The following is a 19,872-nucleotide window of genomic DNA, read 5'->3' on the forward strand; positions in this document are numbered from 1 at the left end:
GGACAGGACCTCCCCACTCCCACCCTTGTCTAGGCCACTGGAAATGTATGTGCATATGGTGGGGATGGAGCACTTTTGGTTGGAGCAACAACTTGGAGCAAGGCACTACTAGCAGGACAAGAATGCTACAAGTTCAGCAATGTTGTCCATAATTTCTCCCACCCCAAGATGCCAACTATAGACCCATTAAGAAAAACCAGTACTGATCCCCCATATCAACACTCAGCTCTCTCTACACTGTAGCCAGAAAGAGCTTTTTCAAAATCCACATCAGATGACACCTCTCCTACGTTTAGTAGCTTTTAATAGCTTCCCTTTACCGTAAGGATAAGGATCAAAATCTCAAGTGTGGCCTCCCCTTCCAGCTTCATCCCTCACCACTCTCCTCTCTTCCCCACATTCACTATGCTCCAGGCAGTCAATCATTCAACAAATAATGACTAAACATCACTGTGTGCCAGGAACTATTCAAAGTGATGAGGACAGAACAGTGAACAGAAGAGACAAAAATTCTCCACTCTCATGGAATTCACATTCTAGTTCCATGAAGCTCCCAGCCTTCTCCTTACCTCAGGGCCTTGCCACACGCTTGTTAGCGAATTCCTACTCATCCTTCAGATCTCAGCTTAGACACCCTTCCTCAGGGAACCATTCTCTGCCTCCCTAAGTCAGGCCCCCTTATGAAATGATGCCATGACTCTGGAACTTAGCAGTGTTACAACACAATTAGAATTATTTAATATCCATCTTTTCTGTTGTATCTCCAGACCTAGTACAGTACCTGGAACACAGAGGGCACTCAATAATATGTGTTTACTGATGAAGATGTGTATGTTTTTATATATATATATCTACACATGTCTTCATGCTTTATGAATAAGTATGTATAAACATTCGTGCCTGTGTTATATTTCCATATATTTCTGAGGGTGAATATGTGACTATATATTTATACCCATCTGTATGAATGGAAACATACATACAATTTTGGATATGCCTACTTGGGTTTATTCATTCACTTGAGTAAACACGTGTATATTCATGCACCTGTGTGTGTGTGTGTGTGTGTGTGTGTGTGTGTGTGTGTTCTTCTGGCTCCTCACTGACAGCTCTGACCTCCTGGAGGGAGCTGGGAACAGGGCCCCAAGTCTTCTCTAAGCTGACAGTTCAATAAGAGTGTAAGATCATTCAATGACACTCCAAATGTCAGCAAACACTGGCTTGCTTCACTCTGCTACAGGGAAGTGGGTGGAGGCAGGCAGTGTGGCAGCCTGGCCACTGAGCACCTGCTCTTCCCTGACGCAGTGCACACCATTTCTGGACAGGAGAGGCTTTAGGAAATGGGGATGGTGAATTCAGTCCCAGTTCACTCAATGGCTAAGTCTTGGCAGCCAAACAGACCACAACCCCTACCCCTCTACTTTTTCCATGGGTAAAGTTCTACTTGTGGAGTTGAGGAGGAGAGGAAAAGGAAGGAAAGTGGGGAGGAAAGAGTCAGATCAAGGACAGGAGAGGGCCCCGGAGACAGTAAGGGCCTGGTCACACCCGGGGAAAGAAGGGCACGGAGTAATACGTTGCACAATACCCATGCAACCCAGGCAATGACCTCTCTGGCTGGCTCTTATTGTTACTATTTTTAAGGGAGCAGGAATCTTTGTGCAGCCTGCACTAACTCATGCTGTAAAAAGGTCAGAAAGATCAACATGCCCCTGGAACTCCAGGGCCCCGTAACCCCTCTGTCTGGAATGGCTGCTGGCAAAGACAGGCCCAAAGTCTGGAACTGAGTCATCTCTCCTGCTGGGCTCTCAGGTACATCTGGAACATGATGTGGCTAGAGGGCAGAGAGGAAGGGATTAGGCCTCTCTAATGCCACTTGCCTCATGCCACTTTTGTTTTTCCTAGACCTGCTCAGTTTACCTAAACACAATCACAAGGCCAACTGGGAACAGGGTCTCCAGTTTCCACTGGTACCCATGTCCCTCCTATAGCTTGGCACAGTCCAAAGAGATCCACGCTGAACAGGCTCAGAACAGCTTGCCTCCAACACCAGCAGCATCAAGGTAGCCTCGAGTGGCAATGGTAACACACGGGTCGGCTGTTTTCCTGCCTCTCTGCCAAGGAACCTGGAGGCAGGGACCTATCTGGACACCAAAAAGTCTAATGAACTTCACAGAGCTATTGTTCATGGTCAGCGCCCGCTTCGCCTGGCCGGGCCTTCACATTGCATTTGCTGAGGCCAGCAAGCAGCCTCAGATGCGCGCTGACAGCTGGCACGCTGTCTTTCAGGAGCGCAGACCCAGCCACACCCCCGTGCAGAGCCCCGCCAAGCCCTGCGTGAGAGGGCCTGTGGAGCCAGCTCTCAAAGATCAGCCAGCCAGCCAGCCACTATTCGCTGAGCACGTACTCTGTACCTAGCCCTGGCCTGGCCGCCTCAGACACAGAGAGGAAGCAGCCTCAGTCTCCGTGCTCCAGATGGACAGGTCTGTGAGGAAACACAGAGGGACTCGGTTTCAATACTCAAAAGTCACTGATATCTAAAGGGCCAAGGGGTCTCAAGACTAGAGACTGACGGCTGACCTCTCAGAAGAGATGATGCTTGAGCTGAATCCTCAAGAATAGCAAATGCACTTTAGGAAGGTGACCAGGGGCACTCCAGGCAGAGGTAAGGCCACAGGCCAAGACCTGAAGGTAGGACAGAGCCTGGCCCCTTACCCACAGATGGAAGGCAGTAAGTAGCTACTGCTCAGGTCCAAGGGAGGTCAGCTGGAGAGGTGGGTGAAGGTCAAAATATAAACAAGGACCAAGGGTAAAGGACCTGAGTACCAGAGGAAAGCAAAGGAGTTCACAAATGATGCCACAAAGAATGGCTGCCCCGAGATGGACGGAATGAAGTCCAGGATCATTCTCCTCTACTGTTCCTCTACGTGTTCACTCAGCTCCAGCCCACACACACACCAAAAGCACGCTGCTCCCCTCGCCTGGAAAGTCTTCTTTCCTCTTCAGATTCATATTCCACCTGCCTTGAATGCCCAGTTCATGACCCAAATCCTTGCAATACCTAGTCTTACCCTTCAATGACCTCTCTCTTCTCTAAGCCCCCCTGGGAGCCACTACTCTGACCCCTGGTGTCTTCTCTCTTCTCTGATTTCCTGGGGGTCACTAAGCTGATCAGCGGCATGGGGTTCTTGAGGCTGCTCCAGGGCTGTTGCCCTTACTTGAGAATTATGGGGGTGAGTCTCTCTAGCAGACTGGGGCTCTGGAAGGAAGCAACCCAACAGAGTGATGGGAATCCCTATCTTAGGAGTCTATTCCTACACCTCCTTTCTTCTGCTTACCTGAGAAGTATAGCACATATTAGAAAAGTACAGTTTTCTGGGTAATTCATTCTCTGCCAGGTTCTAATTTTGTAGCCACTTGGGGTTCCCTCCCAACCCATAGGCCCAGCATGCACTCCCCAGGGACTTGGTGCTATATTAGGGCCAGACTCCTTCCTCATACTCGAAGGGAATTGGGCTCCAGCTTCCACGGTCCTTCTCACATGAGCAAGGCTCTGCTGAGGCGATGCAGGACCAAAGCTAGCCTGAACCAATTCTACCTCCTAACCAGAGGGAGATACCAGGGCCACTCAGAATGGTCAGAGGCCACACTCATGATCACATCAAAGGAGGATACTTTCCTAGACAGTCAGCTAGCACCACATCTCTCCTAAAGACAATGCAGCTCAGCCCAGTGATTCAGTTCTGAGCAAGAACTGAGAAAGTCCCCTTCGTTGCGACTTCTCCGCACATCTGGATGACACCGCCATAGGACAATGTTATACTCTACCCCAAACAGCTCCCCACTTCCAGAAAGGTCCACTTCCAGTGCATGTTAGCTAGGATAGAGGAAGGAGGGATGTTGAGAAAAGAGAACAAAAAGAAAAAGAGAAAGGCGACAACAAAAAGAGAACAGAGATGAGTAGAATAAAGAAAGCAAGGGGGGAGGGGATCTAAGGCACAGGAGACCCAGAGGAAGCACCCGAATGGGGCTCAGACACAGTACCTTTTTCAGATTAATCCACTGCTTGAAGTAATCCGCCACTGGCAAGCCCAAGTACTGGCACTGGCCTGGGAGCCTACAAGAAAAGGAAAAGAGAACAAGTTGGGAACGTCCATGTCCCAGATATGGAGTGTGCATCTAGGAAATGCAAACACACCTCCTCGGAAGGCTAACCCATTAGCCACGGGTCCCACCCTGCCCAGGAAAGGCACCCCACCTCTAGCACCCCGGACACCGGGCTGCGGATCTACATGTGAGCACCTGGAGCCTCTCTTCGAACTAACATGAGCAGCCACTATTTTCTGATGGCCTGTAGAACGCTATGGCTCTTACTTGCACGGGCACGTGATTCCTCAGCACGGCACTGGGAGGTACCATTGCCTACTTTTTACAGATGAGAAAATAAAATTCAGAGGGGTCACCGAAGGTCCCACAGCTAAAAACTGACAGTGCCAAGAACTGAACCCAGGTCTATCTCACCCCAAAGCTTATGTTCTTTCCAATGTACCAGTTTGCAGTTGTTTTGTTACAGCAGAGAGGAGGCATCTAAGATGGGAGGAGAGAGAGAAGGAGCATGTGAGTTGGTGATACCTGGGCAGGGGCTCCAGTTCACGTTTAAGTCTCTAGCAAGAGGTTTTCTGCCGACAGAGAAGAGACCGTGCAAAAGGATAAGAGGTCAGAATTTAAACCAAAAGCCCGTTTTTACTTTTTCTTGTAATTTATAAATGGTCTTTCCCTGTAAATAGGATGTTGTACCTGCATAAATCCATTCAACCAATCATTTACTGAAGTTTAATAATAGACAGGCACCTAGGGCTCAAAGCGAAAGTCTCAGCCCCTGCCCCTAAGGGGCTCACAATCTGTTCAGTGAGATGGACAATAAAAGAAACAGACTAAACAGCCTTAAGTTGGAGCACTGGGATACATGAAAACATGGAGGAAGATACCAGAAATATTAGCTGGGACAGAACATAGGATTTTCTTGCTAAAAGAAGAGCTTGGCCTTAGGCAATGGAGAGCCTCCGAAGAGTTGTGATTTACAATGATTTATCTGGGGACGACAAAAACAATACCCTGAAAAAGCTGGATAGTAGCCGAGAGCTAGATAGAGGCTGTGGAAACAATGAGCAAGGAACAGATATGAGACGTGAAGGAGGCCTTGGCAACCAAATGGGATGTGGGGCCCAATGAGAGAAAGTGGTCTAGAGCCCAATTCAAAGGTTTGTGGCTTGGCTAGCTTCATGCTACTCTCTGAATCAGATAGAAAGAGGGAGGCAGGGGCAGAGAGAGGTTATCAGACACCCAGAGCAAATCAGTATTTTAGTCAATTTTACAGCTGTTTCTAAATTCTCTACCCAAATCACGGTGCACTGCTTACTGCCTCACCCCTGATGCACTGCTGGAAGGAGGCACAAATTTGGGAATGCAGCTTTACGTACATGTATGGTACATGGTGGGCACTCAGTGTCTGCTGAGTTCAAAGTGCTCATGAGACATGTGGCAGGCGAATGATATCTACAGAGGTGGCCGCATATTCAGTTTTGAGCAGATGTCTGGACTGGAGATATAAACTGCTGAATCATTAATGTAATTTAAATGAAATTAAAGCCACGAGAACAGATCAACAGGGAAGAGTATGGAGGAGGATAAGCAGAGGGCCCAGGCTAATGTCTCGAAAGTGTTACTGAGCAAATATGCAATCAGGTCTCCCCAGAAGATCATCGCCACACACATGGAACTCATTACTTTACGTAGCAATCAGCTGTAGTTTTGAACTCCTTCAATTCTAGAACATCCATTCTTGATACTGAACTAAGATCTCTCTCTATAACTTCTGCCCATGAGTCTTTAGAAACTGGACAGAGAGACTTCCATCTCTTCCTTACAGAATATTCCCAAGATCTGAGGGCCCAGGAAGCCTCCTCCCCCAGGGGTCCCTTCTCAGCCCTTCCAGAATTCCACAGCAGATAATGTACCATGAATCAGGACTCAACCAATTTACCCTCATTCTAGAGGGCAGAGCTTCTGGACCTTTTTCAGGGTACCAGATACCCAGAGTTACACATGTACTTTTGACCTCAATTTGTGTCAACCTGTGGTCAACCTAAACAACCTAAAAGCACATTTCCCTTTTCTGGAATATATATAACTGATTTTTGAGCTTAAATTACAGGTCATTAGGGTCAAATGCCACAGAGTGGTCAAGCAAGATGACAGCTGAGAAAAATCCAATGAATCTGGCATCAGTGTGTTGGTAGGAGCAAAAGGTAGCATGCAACATGTCCAAAGGTGAGTAAGAGAAAAGAAAGTGGAGTCCACAGTGTAAAGTCCTTCCTGAGGAAATCTGGTTAAGATTCCAGTTAGGATGACTGGTTCCAGCCTAGAAAGTTCCAGGGCAGTCCAGCTTCCCCTCCATTACTCCACTGTTTGGCAGACACTGACAGGAAACTGATAGCCATGTTTAAGGCAGTACAGTAAGAATTCCCCTTAGTTGAAGAGGAGGTCCCTCTCAAATATCCAGGTGGCACAGAACATTAACTACAACCAGTCAATTTCCCAGAAAGAAAGTTCTGGTTGAGACCATGATGAAGGAGTATCCACACAGCCCGTCCCCACGTGGGAACTGAGGACCAAGAATATAAGGATACTAGGAAAGGTTTTGAAGGCTGAAAGATAGCCTTAGGAGCTACAATGTGATTGCTTAAGGAGAACTGTATTGTTTGGATAACTTTCTCATTTCCTTCCATTTTTCTTTTATGTTCCTTATCCTTGTTATTTGTGAAAATGTTTGCTGAGCTCAGCTATTTTTGAAAAGCCACATTAGTCTGTAAGTGAAGGGGCCACCAGAAGTAGCAGAATCTGCAAAGGACTAGGTTGGGGGACCAGCCAGCCAAAGGCAGGGGTCCTGAGCTACCTATCATATTCTCCCTTAGCCATTCCCAGTGCCCTGATTTTTTTGGATGACATGGACCAGGAGTCCTACTGGCTGTGGCTTACACTGGTGGGGGGCGCAGGGAGGGATGGGGGTGGTGGTGGCTCCCTCTTCAGCAAGATCTAAAAGGTACACATTTCTACCCAGGTAGGAAGGTCTGGCACAGTAGAATCCTACCTGACCCTCTTGGAGGAGGGCCTCTATCAGACGGGCCGCATCAAAGACAGACTAGACAGACCGTTGGGCAGGTTGGTCAACCTCTGATACGGCTCAGCGGCAGCCCTGCACGTTATCTGTACCCGTGGCTGACTGAGGCAGGGCATGATGGGACTGTAATTCTCGCTCAGGCTCCAGGACTTGCAGGTCTACATGCAGTCTGCAGACTCACAGGCACTCAGGTTGCGGAGTCCTTCAGTCCGTGGCTGGTCCTAGCCCTGTGACTCCAAGGCACAAGCAGCTGAGATGCAGCAGTGTCCAGGCCCAGGTCCACAAGAGACACAGAGCCAAATGCAAAACCTAAACTTCCAGTTACCTCATGGGAAGACAGCTACACATTTCTATGACAGAACCCTACCCAGCTCAGAGAGAGCACCAAGAGAAACTGGGTGAGAAAGGTAGGTCAGAGTAGTTGTCATCCCCTACATAAAATAGGAAAGTGATGCCCAGAGAAGAAAAAGGATTTGCTTGATCACACAACAAGCCAAGGGGAGAACAAAAAGTAGGACCTCAGGCTTCCGACTGCACAAGGCATCAGTCACGCACATGCACATGGACTTCTTTACAGTCCCTAGGAAGGCCAGCGCTGGGGCCTCAGAGAGGCAGGTAGCATGGTAAGCATGGTGGTTACGGCTCAAGGTCACACCTGGCTCCAGGGTTCTTAGGAGCCTAAGGCTACGGTCCGTGGGTAACAAGGGGTACATGGTTCCACGAATTTGGAAAGGAAGAGGGCAAAAGTCCCCCTGGCATAAAGGGTCTGAAAGCCGTGAGTTCCTACCAGATACTGATCCCAGGAAAAGAGCCACTGGCAGTGGGCCCTGGACTAGCCTGCGGGCATGAACGTGCAGTCAGGTTTATGGTGCCCAGGTCTCCATGCAGCTGGAATCACTGGGCACAGAGCTCCTCAACTGCCCAAACATCATCTGGCCATGCTTATTACTGTTGCCCAATGAAATTTTATGCACCGAGTCCACAGGTGTGATTTCCCCTTCTTTATGAGGGTCGGAATGACATCACTGATGGCCAATAGAAAAGAACCAATTATGTCCAGGCCATAAAAAGGAATGAGATTTTTTCAACCAAATCAAAACTTCCTTCAGCTTCATGAATGCAAGGGCTCCCTTTAAGGAAGGGCCCCCCAGTCCTGCCGTGGGCTCTAAACCGAGGGATTACGATCGCTTTCCAAATACTGTGGGGCCTAGGGCTGGAGAGGGGTACGCCTTCTGCATTCACCATGTGATGCTGCTCCTATCACACCGGGCCCTGGGGTCAGCAGCACAGAACACCAAACCCTCCTCAAAGATGCCTGATTAGCTCTTCACTACTTCAAACTCCAGGCAGGAGTTAAAGATGAGGTATTCTTCAAGTTCCCTTATTACTCCTTCCAAATAACAAAAAACAAAGCAGAGAGCCCTCCCCCACTTAGAACAGTGTGGGAGGAAGAGGGGTACAAGAAACTGCCCCCTCCAATAAGCATAGGGCACAAAGCATAAGGAACCCAGCCCTCCCCACCCACCCCTCATCCAGCCCCACCACCTGCAGCCCAGCGCTTGGGCTGGGCCCAGACAGCCCTGATGGCAAACAGGTGTGACCAGCTCAGGCGCCAGCCAAGGCAGGGGACTAGCTCATTAAGGGAACACCACCGTCGCTAATGGGTAAGGGCAGGATGAAGCCATTGAGAACAGTCGCTCAGCTTTGAAGATTAGGTGAAGCAGAGCTGGGGGCTCTGCTAGAACTGCTAGCCTTGAGTTGAGGAGGCCAGCAACATCCGTGGAGGTCGGACAGACGCCAACAGCCAGGATGAGCAGGAGCAAAGGCACCAGTGCTGGCAAAGGTTATGCACGAAATTCCTTCTGCGCTTTTCTCTCTAAGTCTAAGGAGCAACTCCACACGAGGGAGGGTCACTCGCACTTTTAGCAGACCTGAGCCCTGAAAGAGCACGAGGCCAGCCAGATCTGGAGCCACATGCGATCCCTTCCTGCCTCTTTAGGAAGGCCGTGAGACCCAGATCTTGAAGTAATGTAGGCCGTCTGTCCTGGAGTCCAAAAGCTCGAGGAGACACACACTGTTCACCTGCAAAGGCACACTGTTTTGTCCCAGATATGCAGAAATGGGGGGGTACTGAGGGACAGAAGGCCCAGCCTGGCAAGGAGTAGGCGAACGGACAAAGCCAATCAGCCAGGTGCTCCTGCCAAAGTGACACCCTGGAGAGGGAGTGGGGCTTGCTTCCATGTGAGGTCTCTACGCTTGCTCATTCTGATACAAACGTGCACGTGGAGTGTTGTCATGCTGGCTGTCCTGTGTTCCAGAACTGCCATGTTTCCGAGGCCTCGGGAAAGGTCCCATTTCCAGCAGATCCCAGTCTGGGAAGTGCACCCATTAGGAGACCTCATGGCCGGGGCGATGAGTCTGCATCCGGCACAGGCAGGCTGTCCCAGGCGAGGCAGCACTTAGCCAGGGACACAGCTCTTTGTCTCTCCTGTTTCCAGTCCCCCCTCACCAGAGGAGATAAACAGACCCTGGGTGATAAACGGCCCGCCTTTCACGATCACTTTTCCTCAAGTTGAGGAGAGTAGCTAGTGATGGATGGGCTGGAATTTGGTTATCGGGAAGGGCTGTCAGCCAGAGGTGCCTATCTCCTCCCCCACTATGCAGGGCATCATTACACTGTGGCATCGAGGTAAAATATGAGCAAGGGGAGGGAAGGAAGAAAGAGGGGAAGGCTGGGCTTCCACACAGAGCAAATTGAGCTACAATGAGAGCGGGCACAAGGCTGGGACGTTAGTTATCTGCCACGACACCTTTATCTCTGTGCAAATTGGTCCTTCCTCCCCCACCGCATCCTCTTGTACAAACAGAGGCAGGCACAATGTGTCACCACTGCAACAGCGTAGCAATTTAACCCGAATTAGTGAGGGGGTCAAACCAGGAAATAGGGGTTTCTCATTTCAACAGGTTCCTTAGTCTCTGCTCTGAACCACCACATCGGAGGGAGGAGGGTGGACAGAAAGCAGACTCATAATTGAATTCACTCACTTGGCCACTGCTGATGTTTAAAAAAAATGAATGCTGGAGCCTCCTACTTATCAAAGCCGGTTAGTTTCCATCTCACCTGCGAGACGCACTATGGCAAAAGACATGACCTAGGCCACCCTTGCAGGATGAGCATCCAGTGCTTTAAGACCACGTGGGAATCAGCAGGGTCAGGAAGGCAGACAACAGTGCTGCCCAAGACAGCAGCCCCATGCCAACAACCCCTTCTAGAAGCCTACAGGACAGGGGTGCTGGGTGGCTCAGTCATTAAGGGTGTACTTTCGGCTCAGGTCATGATCTCACGGTCCTGGGATCGAGCCCCACATCAGGCTCCCTGATTGGCAGGAAGCCTCCTTCTCCTTCTCCCACTCCTCCTGCTTGTATTCCCTCTTTCAGTTTCTCTTTCTCTCTCTGCCAAATAAATAAATAAAATCTAAAAAGAAGAAGAAGCCTAGAGGATAGAGTGCAGGGTGGGGTAAAGGATGTAGGCCAGGGGAAGGGGCAGTAGAAGGTAATCACATTAAAGATGATTCTGGACAATTCAAGAATATACTTCAGTCTATAGACAGAAGAAGCATTCTGGCTCCACTCTCTACCCAATAACCAAGGTGCTTTAAGAGGGGTGTCCTGTAACCCCTCTCTGCACCCCTGACAGATAAGACACACACACACACACACACACACACACACACACACACACAGAGTTGTGCTGAAATTGAGGAAGCCAAAGGCAGCACTGATGGCAATGACAGAGCAGGAATAGAGTCAGGCCCATTCCCCAGTGGCTCCCCCACTGCAGACCCTGGAGCTAGAAGGGGGCAGGGGGGCGGGAGAGGGCAGCACAACCCCTGGCCAGCACATGGCTCTGCTGCACGAGGAGACAACTTGGTCAAGTGTCCACACGTCCTTGAGCAAGTGCCCACACGCCCTGCTCTATGAAGGTTGTAGGAGCCAGCCAAGGGAAACACGTTCCTACATGAGCACTTGTACAAGTGAATCTGGCTATAAAGAGGTCAGCTGTGACCAAACCTACAATAGCCTTTGGAGAGGCTTCCAGGCCACCAGCCTCGAGAAGACAGCACCTGGCTCAGGAAAAATACCCTGGAGAAGCTCTGCTAGGGATGACACAGAAAGGGGATATTCTAAAACCACTGAATAATTTCAAAAAATGAATTCCAAAAATTCATTTGGGGAGGAAGGAAGGAAGCACCTTGGGACTCATTCTCCAAATCCAAAGAATCAGCACACAAACAGGAGGGAACAAAAATCAAGGCCACAGTCTAGACACAAAATTGAAGAACATTCTACCTCAACTGACACTACAGACTTAAGGGTATCACTGACACTCAGGACCCTCAAGGGCAGATGCCAATCAAGCCTGATTCCTAGACTCAGGGAGCTTCTAAGACCACCCAGAAGATAATCACAACATGAAACATAATGATCACTCCAGGAAAAACGGCAGAAAGGGCCATCCTATTTTTGGTGATGGGACAGCACTGCTGGGGAGCACTTACAAACACTCCGCTTTAGTCCCCTGTTAGAACACACACACACACACACACACAGTCTGTCTGTCTGTCTCTCTCTCCCTCCATTCATTCTTCTCTGCCTGCCCACAGCCCTGGGAGAGTGCCTACTTCTCAGCCCACTTTGCTCCCACACTTGCTCCCATCCTCTGGGACAGATGCAGGTTACAATTCCAACCACAGGCTTCAGAAAGATGATACACTTGCTGGAGCCTGCAAAGGGTCAGGAGAGAGTACTGTTTGAAATACCAGCGTGACAGCTGGCTCCTTGTCTGTCTCTTCCTCCCCCACCCCCCTCCCCAAACTTGTCATGGTACAAGAAGTCTATAAGCAGCCCATCAGCTTTAAATATCAGTGTGCGTGAAGCAGGAGCACGAGAGCGAGGGAGCGGGAAGCAGACAGCGAGCGCCTCTGTCGCCACTGCCTGTCAGGGAACACTAATGAATTTCACCACCAGCAGCCATGCTTCAGATTGGGAGGGGGGGATGTGGTGGGGGTGGGGAGTTTTCTAGGGAGAACCTCGCAGTATTAAAACATCTTTTCCCAAAGCCCTGTTAACAAATGTCACTGCAGAGCCGAGAACTGCGGCCTACCACTAGGACTTCAAGGCAAGGGAGGGGTAGGGACAAGCCCTAAGGTCCTCCCAACAGAAGGAGAATGCCAAGTGTGAGGCTGGAGGGGGCCAGCTGGGCTCTGCAAATTGGGAGGGTGAACACCATGACCCACCCATGCTCATCTTATAAAGGCCTTGGGCTGCCTAGCTCAGAGGACCAGGACAGGAAGGAAAGGCCTCAGGTGGAGGGATATCACCAGCTGTGTCTTCCAGACGAGAATTACTGTCCACCCCACTCCCCATCAACTTTAGCATCCTCATTTCACAGGGAGGCCCGTGGGCAAGGGACTGCTGGGGCTTCTAGATCTCCTAGATCTAGGGGAGGTAGGGGGAGGAAACTCTGGCACCAGTCCCAACAGGAAGTATTCCCCCATAGGGGGCAGGATCCAGAGCTTATCGTAATCTTCATTTTACAAATGAGGACATGGAGGATGAGTGGGAATGTGACTTTCCCAAGATCCTACAATTACTAAGTAATGGAGTCAGGACTCGAACCCAGGTCTCTTAATTCTAAAGGCCCATCTCTTTCCACAGCACTATGCAGGTTCTTTGAGGAAGGGCCAATCACCTCATGGCCTCCTGTGTGTCCTCTGTTCCCAGGCCCTGCCCATCCCCTCCATTCCCTCCCACTGGTACACATGCACCTTTGGCCTGGCATAGGCCGCAGCTGCCATGTAGCACAGGCTGGGCTCCAGGCCAGGGTGAACCCAGCCTGGCAGAGAAAGCCCTGGGAGTGAGCCAGGCCATCACCTGGGAGTCTCCACAGCTCAGAGGGCATGGCTGCAGGCATAAGCCTTCCCTTGGGTACCCTCTGCACAGCTCTGATCAGCAGTGTCTGATCTGGCAGCGACCTGCTGTGCAGGGGGCAAATGACATTTAATTTCCTCTTGGTTTCCCTATGGTACAGACGAAAGGCCGTCACCTGCGTCTGGGTCTGGCGGCACAGCTGGAAGTGTTCCCAGACATGCTGCTCTGGAGAGTTCCCAAACAGAAACCAGAACACAGGCAGAGTGGAGGGACACCCCATAGGCCAGGCTGCTGGTCATCCCTGAGAAAACCAACCTCAAATCCCCATTGCCAAGCAGTTGCTCAAAGCCTCCAAAGGCACTGAAATGTAAACGGCTCTCCCGGCTCTGCTGCTTGCTGGCCCATTGGCCCACCATTTCTCCCCCATGGAGCCCACAGAAATGACCACAAGCACACAAGTGCCACAGTGCCACACGCACCCTATGGTGTTTAAGATGTATAAGAAGTATAACATGCACTTCCCTGTGCCACAAACAGTTCAGGAAGTCAAATACCTTCTAACTCCCCATCCCCTCTCCAGTGAAACAATAAGACAAGCATCCCTCCACGGTCTCCCCAAGGCCAGTTCCTCCAAGTAAAGGGCACGGTGCCCCACCTGTTGTGACTATGGGAAGTGTCAGAGCTGCCACCAGGTCCTGGCTAGAGCTCTCTCCCAGATGGAATGGCCCCAGCAGGCAGCAGGGAAGAGGGTAGATGGAGGAGGGGGAGCAGGTGATAGGAGGTTTCCAGGGCACTTTGGTCAGTGTCTCAGCTGATGAGCTATTCTCTTTTTTGGCCAAGGAAATCAAGAGCTCCTTAGCAGTTTGAGCTGTTTCCAAGACATCTCACTTGTCCCCCACTACAATCTCTACCTGGCCTGTGGCCATCTTGACCCTTTGCCTGGGCTGCTTTTGTGTGGCCTACAATGCCCTCTGGAGGCTCCATGGAGAGGCATCCTGCAAGCGGCCAGGTTCCGGGACGTAGACTGATCGCTGCTGCGATACACAAGGACGTAGCTGTTCCCCTTACCCTCTGGCTGATATCTGCCCTGACCCCAGCTCCCCTGGCTCCCTTAAAACAGGTAACCACTTGGCCTACACAGAGTCACACTTCCGGGTGGGCATTAGAACAGGCTAGCGGTTTTTAAACTGTGCTCAATGGGGTTCTAGGACTCTAGAGGGGACATGAGGCAACTCTGTGGACCGGGGAAACAGGAGGAAGAAGGACAGGGTCTTGCCCTAGCTTCAACCAGAGCAGTTCAACTTTTATACACTTTGTAATATTGGGATTTCTTTAATATTTGTTTTTTTTTTTTTAAAGTTTCCTGCTAAAAAATACTACTCCTTCAGTCTCTCTACTGTGCACCTGTAGGCTCTCACGGCATTTGTTCTGTGTCTTCTCTGTAGCGCTCCCATCCTCCACTTACTCAGCCTATAGTTAGTCACGTGCACGCTGACGGTCCCCAGCACAGGACTTCCCGACTTTCCGGCCGGAGCGGCTCTCAGCAGGGGCTGACTCTGGGCTGTTGCCGGAATACCAGCACTTCCAGCAGACACAGTGGTCAGCACCTTCAGGAGCAGTTTCTGAAAGACTTCTCTGAAAAAGAGCTGCAGTGGAGGAGGACTGACACTCACAAAGAAGGTCCTAGTGAAGACACGTGGCATATGTCACTCTTAAATCACCAAGTGGGACACACCCGCTGCCATCATTATCACCCAAATCGACCTTTGGGGGAACCAAAGAGACTTTCACAAATGGCCAATCTTTAGGCAAAATGCAGACACTCCAACCGGAAATATCACTCATTAGAAGTTTCCAAACCATGAATGTGAGACCATCCATGGAAACATAAGATGATGCTCATCAGCTGAGTACTCGGGGTCTGTGGCCTTGGAAAAGAGTCACTAGTCCCACAATTCTGCTTGTAGCACTGGAAATGGGTGAAGCCCCTTGGCCCCACACACCAACCCCACTGCCTGACCTCCTCCAGCCAGCTCTGGGGTAGGGGCAGGAGGGAGGCAGTGGTCTGTGCTCCTCCTAGCTAAAGCCACTTGTTAATAGGCCCTAGATTCCCTTATCCCCGGGGAAAGGAAGGTAGCAATGAGCCCTCTCCCTTGTACGCCACCCCCCCCCCAATATGCCTCCCAGCAGGGCCAGGGAAGAGAGCCATTAGTGTGTGCCTCAGCAGACAATGGGGAGGAGAAGTCTCCAGAGCAAAGGACAACTGCAGCAATTAGAATGCAGGGAGGTTCAGAAGCTATTTAACTGGGTGACCCCTGAGGTCGCTGCATCTGACTCCCATCCCTGGATAAATATTGTATGAGAGGGGAGGGGGGGGGAGAGAGAGGGAGCCCTCAGAGCGCTGCTCCTCCTTCCACTCTGTTCCCCACCCCACACGGCTGCCTCCAGCCACACACACCAGGAACATTATTTACAGCCCTGACAGTCAGAGCAATCACTCTGCTAACCAAGAGGGAATGGACAAAGTCGACTTACCAAAAATTGACTATGGCAATTGAAGAAGAAACCAGGGCTGTGGGGGAAGGGAGCTGAGCCAAGACTGAAATGCAAGGCTTCCCCCACATTCTGGGTCTGGCTGGAGCAAATATTTCCCAACACCCCAAGACCACTGGCAGGTGAAGCTGGTCCCAACTGGCAGAGTAAATCAGAAATGGTGTATCGTTCCACCTTTTAGGGGCTTCCTAATTGAAAAACTCCTGGATCTCATCACTACCCAGGTGTTCCTTAGCAAAGATGGGAGTCCTAGCAACCTGCCCAGAGGACGTGGGACTAGCCACATTGTCACTTATCCAGCGGGTTCCTCAGCTGACCTCTAGGAAAAGGCCACAGGCAGGAGAGTCAGCTATAGCAGAAAGGGGTCAGGCTGGGGGAAGAAGAGGAGGGCATCTGAGTGCTGGCTGCACCTCGGCCCCCACATGTGTCGCTCCTCCAGTCCTGCTCTAATGCACCCTGACATGCCTCTGAAGACAGAGAGCTGTTTGCAGTCAGCACCGTGATTTGTTAGTAATTATTTCCATGGTGTCACATTGCTGTCACTCTGTTAACAAAGAGACAGGCTGCCTCAGGCTGCCTGCAAGAAAGAATCGCAGAGAAAAAGGCCTGTCAGGCTCCCGGGATTCTCTGGGCTGGCTGGCTTTCTTCCCCAAACCAACATCCTTGCAGGCTTTGGAAGAAACAGTTTTACAGAACTATCAAGTCCGAGTATGTCACTCTTTAGCCAGGGACACTGAAAATTTACCCCACCCACTCAAAGCCATCTCTCCCAAGCCCTACTGAGCTAAGCCCCCAAAGTCCACAGATCATACAGGCCCAGGCCATTACGCCAGTTGCAGCTTCAACTTCCCCAGCCTTCATCTTCCAAGACCCTTGCCTCCCGACTCCTCTCCCCCACTGGGGTGTTTGCAGCCTCTCATGTGCTGTTAGGAGCCCAACACAGGAAACCTACTTGAGACCAAAGTGAAGCATCTGCTTAAAGAGAGTGGTTAAAGAGAACACGATGGCAGGGCATCTCCCCTCCTTGAACCTGGCAACCACAGTTCAGGACCAAAGCTGCTCCGGAGTCAATGCCCCTGCAGTCTCTAGACGCCTGTGCACCTGTGAGGAGATCCCCACAGACTGCCCGTCATTCCTAGTGCCTGCCTGGATTGGTCCGGTATCCACACAAGAACTGGTGGTTTGCTTTAGCACAGAGTAATGTCTCCATTACCCTGGCTGGGAATTAGAGGACAGATTGGCAAGCGTTGACAAAACAGAGGTCACTCACCTTACAGGCATGGAAAGTTGGAGATTAATTCTCTCCTCTCACGGAGGGAATCAGACTCCTGGACAGTGGAAGGGAAGCACCAATACTGAGAAACCCTTTCACTGCCAAGCAGTAACAGCAGGAGAGGGAGACAAAAGCCATACAGAGGCCTTGTCAAGCTGGCAAGGGCCATTGCCACCCAGCTCCCTTGGAGCCCCACAGGATAGAGGAGCCTGGGCAAAATCAAGATTCTTCTGGCACCAGGGCCCAAAGGGCAGAGGGCAGGGCTGGCTGCATGCACTGGAATGTAAACTCTATGAAGGCGGAATGTTTTAGTAGAAGTTTTATCTCCTAACTTTGCTCCTCACCTAGAATAGTGTGAGACAGAGTGGGTGGGTATTTAATCAACATCTGCTGAAAGAGTAACTAAATGGGTCAGTATGGCTCAAAGGCCACTTCCACAGGTCTGGGGCCAGCCTCTCCCTCAGAGAAGAGGGAAGCCAGCGCAGATTCCAGAAGAGACAGGGAGGCCACATATCCAAAGGACTGGCGTTAGGTTTTAAAGGATGAGGGAGATTTGGATAGGCCTTGGGAGATTCTCATATCGAACTGAACTTTCCCATACTCATTTGACAACCATGTACCGAAGGGCTAAAGAAGGTATGTAGTCCAACAAAAGGAGAAGGGATAAAGTACGGTACAGAAATACAAGGGGACACTATACGGCAATGAAAAGGCTGAACTGTAATACATAAAACCACCATGGAAGACTCTCTCATATGTTATGTTGAGCAAAGGAAGTCCGACATAAAAGACTACATTCTGTAGGATTCTACTCATTGGAAGTCAAGAACAGGCAAAACGAACCAAAAGTAACAGAAGTCAGAACAGCGGTTACCTAACAGCAAAGGGCATTACTGAGAAGTGGCACAAGGGGATTTCTAGGACGACGGAAAGGGTTTTTTTTTTATCTTGAGATGGATGGCGGCTGCACAGGTGTGTATTTGCATATAACCCTATAGAGCTGTACATTCCACATTTGTATGCTTTATGTACCCGACGTGCCTATTTCATACCAAGATTTCTAAAAATATTAGGGAAAAAAAAAAGGTTAGGTCTCAAGAGTCACACAGAGTTGTGGTTTTGTTTTTTTGTTTTTTTTTTTTTTCTTTTTTAAAACACAGAAACATCTCACCCAGAGTAAAACGTTTTCCAGGAGCAACAGTGTCTCCTTCTCCTTGGGAGTTCAGGGAATAGGCCCTCCAGCCTTCACTCTCTAGCTGCCAGAGGACAGAGGAGCCCAAGTGACCAAGGCCTGGGAAGGTTCAGAAATATTCAAAACACATAGGAATGCAGCCCGAGTCCCTGGCCTAGCAGGCAGTAACAGCCTCTATTCCGTACCAGGTGAGCTTCGGGGAAGCAGAGAGGGAACATATGGTCAAGCCACGGCTCCAGCTGGTTCCGAGGCTCTCTGAAGCAGCCTGTCAGAGACTGCCACAAAGGATAGAACCAGACTTCCAGAGACAGTCTCCAAGAGCCACAAGACCAATTTGTCTTCCTGAGAAGCCAGGCAGACACTGGCTGAGCTACCCCAACTCTGGGTCTCAATGCCTACAGTCCCTGCTGTCAGGGAGAAGGAGGTGGTAAGACCCTCACAGATGGTCAAGGGGAGTGTAACTCGGGGCCAGTACTTGGGCAGTAGCTCTTGCCTCAGGACCAATGAAGCAGCTAAGAGCCATCCGGTCAGCGGCCCGGCAGCAGCCGCCCCCGCACGAGGCTGCCCCAACCACACACACCTCAGAGCCTCATCACTTACCACACAAACGTCTTTATCTTTTATCGGGATTTTAGCCAAGCAAACCTTCCATTCTAGGGGTTCCAAAAAATCACCAGAGTGCTTTTAGATCCTCGGACACCTTCCTAGTAGATAAGGAGAGGAGGCCAACATTACAGTACCACCACTGGGCCGAAAAGTGCCCAGAAAGTGGATCACCAGATGCTCTGCCTGCCAAGGAGGGGCCAAACTTATTGATCAGACAACAGAGCTTCTCCCCAGTGCCCCTCCAGGTCCAAAATCCTTCCAGATCAGACCAACTGCCCCAAACTCAGGCTCCCAGGTAAGGACACGGGGTGAACTGCCTGCTGACATGCGGCTCCAGGACCACATGGAGAAGAATGGAAAGGGGGCTCGGGCAGGGACCTAGGAGTCCCCTGAGCACTCCAGAGAAACCTGCTCCTGCCCTAGGGCCTGCCCACAGGAAAGGGGATCATCCCAAGCCCACACTCAGGAGCCCTTTTACCACTAGTGCTGGGCACCAGGACACGTGCCGGAGGGAAGTCTCATGTTGTCTGTGAGTAGGCTGGCCCCAGAGGCCTGCAGGCTCTCAGGGGGAGGCGGGGCACCCCTCGCTCCTCGGAGCCCAAGAACTCTCGGCCCAAGGAGCTGTCAGGCTAACGAGGCTACCCCACCGCCACTCCATCTGAGCATGGCAGGCTGCGCCGCACGACTGGCTTCAGGTGGCTCTTCTTTAATTAATGGCATCCCAGGCTCTGCAGGGAGCTTCACCCTACAATGAATGGCCCTCTCTCATTAGAGGCAGGCCTGCCATGATGTATTCAGGGCGAGGGCCAGGATTCATTTCCCTGTCTGTGGGCTGGGGATGGGAGGGAGGGAGGGGAGAGGCAGCGGGGAGAGATTTATATCGAGTGACTTGGATTAGCTGCAGCTGAAACATGACCCCATCAACTCCAGCTGCCTTCTTGGGGCTAACCCGATGCACCTCTGCTGACGAGAGGGCTCTAGGGAAGCTGAAGGGAGGGCAGAAGGTCTGATTCTTGTTCTCTCTGGGCTTGGGCTATAGCTCGAAGGCCCAGAATTCCTATACAACCTCCAGAACCCCCTCCCCAACCACCACACACACGCACTGAGAGCCTGGCCTGACTCTGAGCTCGTCTTGCCCAC

General features: G+C 50.9%; 1 protein-coding gene across 8 annotated transcripts in view; it reads right to left on the reverse strand.

Annotated features, from left to right (window-relative positions):
* Nucleotides 1-19,872, reverse strand: part of ERI3 (ERI1 exoribonuclease family member 3) — a 125,173-nt gene that overhangs the window by 55,443 nt on the left and 49,858 nt on the right. For all 8 annotated transcript variants that reach the window (XM_032877578.1, XM_032877580.1, XM_032877586.1 and 5 more), the window contains one exon: nucleotides 4,042-4,114. In XM_032877578.1, coding sequence (XP_032733469.1) covers nucleotides 4,042-4,114 — 73 coding nt within the window. The remainder of the gene's footprint in view (nucleotides 1-4,041; nucleotides 4,115-19,872) is intronic.

This window comes from Lontra canadensis, unplaced genomic scaffold, assembly GCF_010015895.1.
Source record: "Lontra canadensis isolate GAN:19392208 unplaced genomic scaffold, GSC_riverotter_1.0 scaffold60, whole genome shotgun sequence".
Lineage (NCBI taxonomy): Eukaryota > Metazoa > Chordata > Mammalia > Carnivora > Mustelidae > Lontra > Lontra canadensis.